Below are 9,685 nucleotides of genomic sequence, written 5' to 3'. Positions count from 1 at the left end.
TTAATGTGTTTTTGTTGATTTGCTGCATGTATCAAATGCGGACAAATATTGTCTGGTGACATTATTACATGTTATGAAATACAATTATTGAAGATTTTACTAGAATGTAAGATTACTAACTTGTTATTAAATTGTAATTGAGCCAAAAAAAAGTGACCTCCCAGGAATAGTTACGCCAGATGCATATTGAAATGCGGATTTTTAGATGACTTACAGTTTCCAGAAAGAAAAATATTAGAACTTGAAAAATCATCGAGTAAAATGGTCTATGCCCCTTCATGGGATAAAAGCGTTTCTATTTCGATTCACACATGAGAATGATCAAAAAGAAAAAAACGTTTGGTGTTAATGGTGCCGTCAATCTTAGCAAAATTAACTGTAATATGAAGTGAATGGGAAGGACTTTGATTTATTAGGGCCAACATGAAATGAATTTGAAAACAACAACAAAGTCATAGTTTAATAATGCAGTCTCAGTGCCTCCTTGATAGTTAACCAGTTGGACCAGACAACAGATAGCCTTCAAAATAATTCCATAAAGCTACAGCAAATAGTGCTAGCTCGCCTTGCATGGACAAGATATCGATTCTCCGCGGGGCTGGGCATATATAGGGTATAACCGATAGTCCGAACCGAAAAAAGCTTATAGGGGTATTGATATCGGGTTATTGGGTTAACGGTTCGATAACAGTTTAGTATTTTTTCACTATTGGGTTATCGGTTGGGGCCTCGTTTGCCTAGTTTCTTAATGGGTTAACCGATAATCCAATAAGATTTAATAAAATTATGATTTTACCCTTAAGTATATAAATACATCTAGGGCTTCATTCTCTCTTTTTCTCCCAATTTTTCCAGCTGCATTCAAGATTAATTTTTCCAACCGCATTCAAGATTGAAGTTTCACAGTTCACTCTTCAGACTCTAATTCAGTTCTTCTTCAAAATTCAATTTTTTGGTAGAAAACAAAAAAATTGTTATTAATTTGTCAAAATGAAGCATGCTTCAAACATTAGTTGTGGCCAGAACGTAGAAATGGGTAGTATATTATATATGAATTCTTCTCTTTTTTGCTTTAACTCTAATGAATTGTCTCTTTTTTGCTTATATCTAGATTGAGTTATATCTTATCGGGTAAACCGATAACCGAACCGATAATGATCGATAATCGATAAACGATATCTTATCGGTTCGATTATCGATTTATCATATTTATAAATCGATAACCGATATGCTAAACCGATAATATTCACAACCGAACCAAACCGAGCGGAGCGATGCCCACCCCTAATTCACCAGACTCAATATAAGCTGTAGACACACTTGATAATTGTAGACTGGCTAATGATTCAAAAACAAGCAACTATGAGAGTGGAAAAAAAATAATAAATGGTCATTTTCTTTTCCGCAATTCCATCTACATGAACTCCTCATGACAAGAAAGTATATTTTCCCAAAATTCACAGATGAATTCAAGTATACATATCCCCTTCGCTTCTCAAAGAATAAGCAAATAAACAATAGCTTAATATGGTAAGATTAGTGTCTGTCCCTCACAAGCCAGGGGTTGGGTAAAACAATATACTTGACTTCCTAAAGGATAGAAGCCTATACATACATCATATGTACTTTGGGTTTACTTATGTCAGAAAAGAATCCTCACAATTTCAGCACCTCTGCAATCTACATATATTTTCTGATAAAGGAATGAACTCCTGAAGAATGCCTGACAGAGATGAGTCCACAAAACCCAAGTGTCATGAAGCTATGCTAGCAATTGCGAAGCAAGGGACTCAACAAGTATGCCACTTTAAACGCCTTCCGAACTTTTCAGTTAAGTTAAATCACACTCCCGAACAAATGGCTCCTGCAAAACACATCACAGGCTACATCAAGGAGTCCAAAAAATTGGTCCATGAAAAGAAACTTCATTCCACTTCCCTTGCTCCTCCGAACTCAAACATCATTATGCAGCTAGCTAAACAGTATATTTCATAGGAGAACATGATTCAATCTGTCCAAGAATATACTGGTATAAACAGAGAGATATAAAGAGACCTGATGACCAAGACGAGCAGCAAAACTTCCTCTCATCTACATGTTTGACATCGGCACCAATAAACCAGGACCCAACACTGACATCATCATGTGCATAAATACGGAGTAGGGATCTGTAATTCAAACCATGGATTACAATTCGATAATCGGTCATCCACACTCCATGGTGCTGAATGCCATGGAATGAGAACTCACCTATTTATTGAAATGTATCTAGCCAGCGCTTGAGATATTACGAACAGCTCTGTGGAAGCATGACGGAAGTACCTAAAAGGAAGAAACAGAAAAGAAATTTGCGATTTTGGTTATCTTCTCATAATAGATAAATAATTTCCCAACTTACAAATACTAGGAAAATTTGAAACAGATAAAAGTACACTGGTAAAGAGGGGGGAAAAAAGAACTTCAGATTTGCGCAAAAGCAATTATGGTACTTGAAAGTTGGCTTCAGCTCCAGGAAATACCATGATTAAGCTCCTGAAGCTAGATTTTATGCATGTGTATGTTTAACTACAGACATATATATACACACACACACGGTTTCTTTTGGGGTTTGGGAGGGAAGTGTGCATGGAGGCTTCATATCTCTCCGAGAAAATGCACAACCACTAATTAATCTGTTAAGAGTAGGTGCAGCCAGAGGCGGATCCAGGATTTGGTGATACCGGGTGCCACACTGATTTAAACGTAGAAATATTGTAATTAACACAAGCCTAATAGGATATCATTCTGCCGGTTTGATGTATTTTGGTATTTTAGTTCGAGTTATTCCGTATTGACACCGTCTTAAGATGGAAAAGAATGACATTCAATACGAATTTTTGGTGTCAAAATTTTTTCCATCTCATTTCACAAGAATTAGGAACACTTAATAAAAACGAAAGCTCTATCCAACCCATTAAAGAACAAGCTGCATCCCAAAAAAAGAGAGACTAAATAGTGATATTAAAAAGGTAATATACATATTGAAATAACTACCCTAACGTGCTAGAAATAAATAACAAAATAATTATTAATCAAAGATTATACATTGCTTAGGTCATTAGTTAGGGGGCTTAGAGTTCAAAACAATGAATCTAACGGGATTTCGATTTTTCTAAAAGCTGGTAAACGGATAATAAATTTAACCTCGTGCCCTTTCCAAGGAAGTAAACTGACAATTGCACAACTCAATCTTTTAACAATATTTGGAACTTCAAAGTTCAAACTGAGCACACTCTCTCTCTAGGAGGCATAATAAAATGCAGCAACTTAAAAAACTTTTATAAAAGATGTACCAGAATGGACTCGAACCCCCGTCTCTTAGGTGAAACATCAGATAAATCACCGCTGGCACCTTACGGCCTTTTGGTCACCCGGGTGCCAAAAACTGAATTTATCCATTTTCTTATACATATACACATAATATATACAAAGTTTTGACCAAAATTTGCGGGTGGCGTACCACCCCATACCTACTGAATAGATCCGCCCCCGGGTGCAGGGACTGTGCAAACTGTGAAATGACAAAAATCTGAATTATGTTGATTTGAAAATTTTGGCCTCGCAAGCAAATCAGGTAACTGGAAAAGTCAATCTCTGCAGTCTAGCTTCAAGGGAAACATGCAGCAGAGCAGGAGCAGTTCTACTAATAAACAAAAAGGATACCAACCCTCTTACTGATAGTCCTCTCATATGAGGAGTACAGCAAACAAATTAGAACTAGCGTAACACAGAGACGAGTGAATGCACTTCCTTAAGGGCAGGAGAAACTTACGTTTTCCCATCTCCAAATTTCCACCAATCTGGTTCATACCATTTCTGGCCCCTGTCAAAATCAAGTAAGACTGATCATATTCATAAAAGATGATCTCAAGCACTTTTATGCAACAGTTTCAGTTCAGAAGAATATTATCAATAAGCCGAGTTATTCAACGACACTTACTTCTCAGAGAAAACTTCGCCTGATTTCATGCACCCAATATATACACGAGGGACACTCAAATATGACGCAAGTGTATTTCCCAAGGAATCTGCACCATATTCACACTTTATTGAAGCTTATGTTAACTTGTTGACAGACGTCAAGAACAAGTAGTTGCATAAGAATAGCCTTTTTTTTAATGAAAAAGAAATTCTAGCAAGTTCTTGAGGTGGTCTTAGTAGTTAGCTTATAGTGCTTGCTGATCATTGTTCATACCAAGGTTTACAAAGACATTGTCATTGACTTTGGCATAGAAGTCAGCATTCCAACTGTCTGATGCATGTGCAAAAAACAGCTTTGTTTTCATTGGGAGTTCCTCGGGAGCTTCAACATGATTTTCCTGTCCAAAAAATGCTATTGTCAGCTAAACACCACTATGCCTGGCTGAATTTCTCAAGCTGGGAAGACTATTTGGGGCTTAACCGCAATATCTTTCGGTTCAGACTCGTCGAAAAAGTATTTGGGATTTATAGGAAATAAAGTTGCTGCTCAGGTTATCCATGCTGGTCATTGAACTGTTTGTAACTGATACGAACAATTAAATCAACGAAAGATGAATTCATCTCAAGAAAACATCTTTGATACTGCCAACTGCCAAGTATACAATGAGAAAACACATATTTCACTCGCTGGCTGGGAACCAACAACTGCCTCCATTACCAAGCACGAGGAAAATGAACTTACTGAATAAAAATAGAATATACCACTTTTACAACTCACAAGAATAAAAAAATCATTAGTTTGACTGTTTTCACTGTCAATGCTCCTGTCCAAGCTGTCTCCACGATTAGCACTGCAAATTGAGTGCAAACGGGTGAACAAATTTGTACATACTCACAACAAAAGAGGTAATAACCATAAAGGAAATACCTTCTGCCAATGACAAAACGTGCAACAATGCCCTTTTCTTCCTCCATTTTTTTCAAAGCTGCACCTGAATGTATAACATAATGTGATAAGAAATACTTCGAGCAGATATGCAAATTCTAAACCTCTAGGACCATGACATCAAGGACCTGTTTGTCCATAAAAAAATTTCTTTTTTTCCAAATATTTTTTCAAAAATATACTTGTCTATGAAATTTTGCAAGTTTTTGGAAAATTTTCGAAAATGAGTTTTTAAAATAAAAAAAAATCCCACTCATAAAACTGCAATATTTTTTCACGTGAAATGCACGTCCAAACATAATTTCAAATTTCAAATATCATTTTTCAACTCAACTCCAAATACTATTTTTTTTTCCCCAAAAATTGCAATGACAAAACGTGAAACAATGCCCTTCTCTTCCTTCATTTTTTCCATAGTTGCACCGGGATGCATTAAAATAATGTGATAAGAAATACTTCGAGCAGATATGCAGATTCTAAACCTCTAGGACCATGACATCAAGAATCTCACATGAAATTTCCAATAAATAACTTTCAAGTCAAACTAAAATTGTTGGAATTATAAGTTTTCTAATCCGGAACAAATTGTTTCTCCGTCATGAATTCAGTATCTCACCTTTTCTTTCTAAGTCGTTGATGGTAGGCTAGAATTCCGTATTTTAGCCGTATTTAGCACTCTAATTATTGTACTTTACTTGTGTTTGAGCTTAAATGATGGTGATTTGCACTTATTACGTGTTTTATGCCTTGCAGGAAATGATTCCGAGTTAAAAAGGTAAAGTGAAGCTAAATCGAATAATTTGGAGTTTTGAAGTCTGAGTAAAAGCCCAAGGAATTAAACCGGGATCGCATCCGGGGCTCGTGGACTGGCGTTGCATACGAAAGTTGGAAGAAAGCGCAAGGACTAGAGCAAAATGTACTAGTGCGTCGCATAAGGCGTGGCATTGAGCATCGCATTAGCACAAAAGTTCGTCAGATGAGAAGTTCAGAGACTTGGAGTTTTTGGGTCTGACAGAAAAATACACTAATGCGATGCAGAGCGCGTGGCAGGGAGCAACGCATTAGTACAAAAGTTTGTCAGACAAGCTAAGTTTAGAGAGTTTATAATCGAGCAAAATACACTAACGCGACGCATCCTGCGTAACACTGTGCGATGCCGGAAGTGTAAAAAGTTTCCAGGTTTCCCACTTCAGCTCAAAGAGGGTAGTTTGGTCCAGGCGCATTCTGACTTGGTATAAATACATTAGAAACACGTTTTTGAAGGGACTTTTGATCTTGGGAGCTTTTGGAGAGGATTGGAGGCTTAAAGACACAAGATTTCATCATCTTTCCATCAATTCAATACGGGAGTTTGGATTGTAACGTTAGATTGATGTTTTCTTATTCTTTAACTCTATTTGTGATGACTCCCTCCATAATTATGGAGTAGTTTCCCATAGGGTTTGACATGATTTTGTGACTTGATTGTTATCTATGGATTTGATTATTGTTTGACTGCTTGAATTTATTGGAAGAGCTTTAATTCTAGTTGTGATTTTATTCATTATCGTGTTTAATCGGAGGAGGAGCATAATATTGAATATTGTTGCAACGCATGCCTTAATTTATTTTGGTACTTCTTTAAAGTAATTGAAAGAGCTTTGTGATCTACCTTTTGAATTAAGATTGAGAGATATTCAAGAGAAGTTTCTCTTAGACCATTCTTACCAATAGATTCTTGCAAGTTTCACCGTACTTCATATTAGCTTATTTGAACGGTTTCCATGTTACTAAAAAAGAAGTTTTACCTTGTTATATGATAGAATCAAAATTATATTTACAGGGGCGTAGTTATCCACTTCTAAATACAATGTTGTTCAATTATATTCTTGAATTTTGGAAAGCTACTAGAGACTCCAACAAGCTCTCTCCACCCACTTCTCTCCTCTGTAAAGATAAACAAATGTTCATTTTCATTTATCTTACTAACTAATCATGCCTAGACAAATTGTGGCATTTCATTTCTGGTGGAGGGGCAGAAAAAAAACAGTATGAGAATCCAGAACATCGTGATTTATGTGAAGATTGAGCAATAAATTAGCAAGATACGTAATAAAAACTGATACTCTACCAGTTGACATCCATGCCTTCCTTATAGCATCTCTCTCGTTCTTGCGCCCAAATCTTGTGAAAATTCCTATTACTATTACTGGACCCTTTTCATTAGTTCTCTTCATATCTGATGATTGTTTGGAGATAAATCCTTCCTGTCTAGCAGCTGCCAGTTCCATCTCTAGGGCAGATAGTTTCTTCCTTTGCTCCCTAATAACCAAACATTCTTAATTAAACTAGTACACAATTTGTCAAATGCAACATCTATTAACACCAACTCAGAGGAGAAGAATTTGGAACCTGCATTCTATGATCTTTAATGTGTCATCCACAGATATTGCAGAGTGTCCCTGGAAATTAAGCAGAAATATTAATTTCCACATAAAGCACAAAAATCAAAATTGAGCATTTGCTCAAGAATGGACATCAACCAATGCTAGTAGAAGAGTATTTACTGAATTCATTCCAGCCCAGAGAATAGCACTGCATATCTATCGCTAGATATTACTGCCTAAAATGCCCAACCTAATCACACCACAAATGCTCTTTCTTGGAATTTTACATATGTTGAACACTAATCATGTAGGCAGTAGGACAACAATGATTTTTTCTTCACAAGCCTCCCAGCAATCTGCTAAATGACATATGTGCCACACAAACTATTCTTGTGCGACCAAATTGAGATTACAGCTCAAAGTTTACATCAAAATCGAGGGTCTGTTCAAGAATGGATGTAAGCTGCTACTAGTAAAACATTTACTGTCTTCATCGTCCAGACCTTAAGTCTGCACATCAGTTGCTATATATATTACTGCCTAAAATTCCAAACTTAATGAAAGCAAGGAGGTGTTTTCTTTGAACTTTACATGTTGAACACCATCACATTGGACAATAATGATTTTTCACTACAAGCTTCCAAGTGATCTACCAAATGACACTTATTCCAGACAAATTCTTCTTATGTCACAAGCTCGAGGCCGGATGAGACAATTGGGCAGTTGGTGCAATCACAACTACTTATACTCAATTTGAACCATATGAAATTTTTTTCCCTTCAAAAATAGATATCAAACTAAGTATGCACTCAATGCTACAAAGTAATAGGCGTGTTTAGTAATTAAGATCCTGGATCCGCCAAGTGGATCCAAATTAAAGAGCCATTACATTGACAAAGTACAATCGACACAACTCACATCAGTCCAACATAACACGAAATCCAAAAAATAAAAGCACTCCATGTCCAATTAAAAAAAAAATAAGAAATATAAAAAATGAAGTAAAGATTAAATATACCTGACCGGTTATTCTATCGAGCTCTTTTGTTAAGTAAACCCTGTTTTGTGCATCTTGCCATAAGCTGTAGCATTAACAACAATGCTAAATCAGTGCACTCAAAAAACATTTTAGCGAGAAAATTTCCGGTGAAGTCAGAAAACTCACCGGCCGGCGACATAGAAGGAAGCCATGGTAGCGAACATGGCAAGCATGAGAGATGAAATCGGGGATCGCGTCCCCATTCCTGAGAACCGGGCATTGGATCCCCGGCTCTGCATTTTCTTCTCAAATCTCAAATCCGGCAAAAGAGTTTATAAATCTGGACGATCCAACCGAACAGTAATGGAGTCCAACTGGTTCATTTACATTGACTCAGTGAGTGATGTTGTCGCTGCGGTTTCACGTGGCGCCTAAGGAAAGTTTTCAGTTCGGGTCTATGTGGATTTCAGAGCCAATGGGGCGGTTATGTCCGAATTGGGTAGGCGGGTCCCATTAGGACTACATTTCATTTTATACTTTTTTTTTTTTTAAGTTTTTCTGGGTGGAAAGCTCCATTATACTAGCTCACCTGCTTTCTTGAATTTTCTCAAGATCACTAGAATTGAAAGAAATGTGACTGAAGTATTTTGAGAATATTGCCTCATTTCACTCTTTAGACCAAAAAAATGACCTTTTTTCACAACAAATATAAATTAAGTCCCGGTTCCAAGTAAATTAAGCAATTTTTTTTCTAATATTGGAAAAATGTTGCATTGAGCAAAAAAAAGTACTCATACCATTTCTTTTTGAAAAAACAAAAAATGAGAAAAGTAAATACTTGAATGTGTAAATCGAGAACCTCAATTCTTCTCAATCTCCGACATGTACACAAAATGGGGCTATAAAATTAAGTAGGCGTTTGGCCATAACTTTTGGAAATTTTTTTCAAGAAAAAAAATTCAAATATGTGTTTGTTTATAGGATAAATTTAGCTTTTGGGAAATTTTAAAAACCAAAATTTCAAATCCCAAATATAGCTTAAGACCTCTTTTTGGGTCAAATCGTGGGCGATTGCTATAGAATCATTGGTTTTCCTAAAGATTTTGAATTCACCAATCCTAGAGGTTCCCAAGTTTAATTCAGAAGCAATGGAGCTATAACAGGGGAACAGGGAGAGGATGCAAGCAACTATTCTGAAGTCAGCACCTTTCCAAGGATCAATTTTCACAATTGATCCAGATAATAAAGCAAGTGAAAGTTCCAGATGCAGGGAGTTTCAATTCAGAAATCAACACAAATGCAGTAGCTGGTACTATTATGAAATACACTGGAAGTTATTTTTCAGTTTTCAACACTAACACTTAGATAATTGATTCAGGAGCATCAGAACATATGCGCTTTGATTCAAATGCTTTCATTTCTTTAAAACCTCTT

The 9,685-nt window shown here is 36.3% G+C and overlaps 1 protein-coding gene across 1 annotated transcript; it reads right to left on the bottom strand.

Moving 5' to 3' along the window:
• Positions 1 to 1,363: 1,363 nt before the first annotated feature.
• Positions 1,364 to 8,850, bottom strand: LOC104211308 (hydroxyproline O-galactosyltransferase HPGT1-like). Its single transcript, XM_009760347.2, has 12 exons — positions 8,438 to 8,850; positions 8,291 to 8,354; positions 7,298 to 7,347; positions 7,017 to 7,207; positions 4,889 to 4,952; positions 4,739 to 4,811; positions 4,235 to 4,358; positions 3,980 to 4,067; positions 3,812 to 3,862; positions 2,251 to 2,322; positions 2,056 to 2,168; positions 1,364 to 1,864 (listed from the first exon to the last, which is right to left on the bottom strand). The coding sequence occupies exons 1-12, from the start codon at positions 8,548 to 8,550 to the stop codon at positions 1,842 to 1,844; spliced, it is 1,026 nt and encodes a 341-aa protein (XP_009758649.1). The 5' UTR covers positions 8,551 to 8,850; the 3' UTR covers positions 1,364 to 1,841.
• Positions 8,851 to 9,685: the final 835 nt, after the last annotated feature.

This window comes from Nicotiana sylvestris, chromosome 3, assembly GCF_000393655.2.
Source record: "Nicotiana sylvestris chromosome 3, ASM39365v2, whole genome shotgun sequence".
Classification (NCBI taxonomy): domain Eukaryota; kingdom Viridiplantae; phylum Streptophyta; class Magnoliopsida; order Solanales; family Solanaceae; genus Nicotiana; species Nicotiana sylvestris.
Note: the sequence above shows the minus strand (reverse complement) of the source record. Positions and strands in the feature narration are given on the sequence as shown.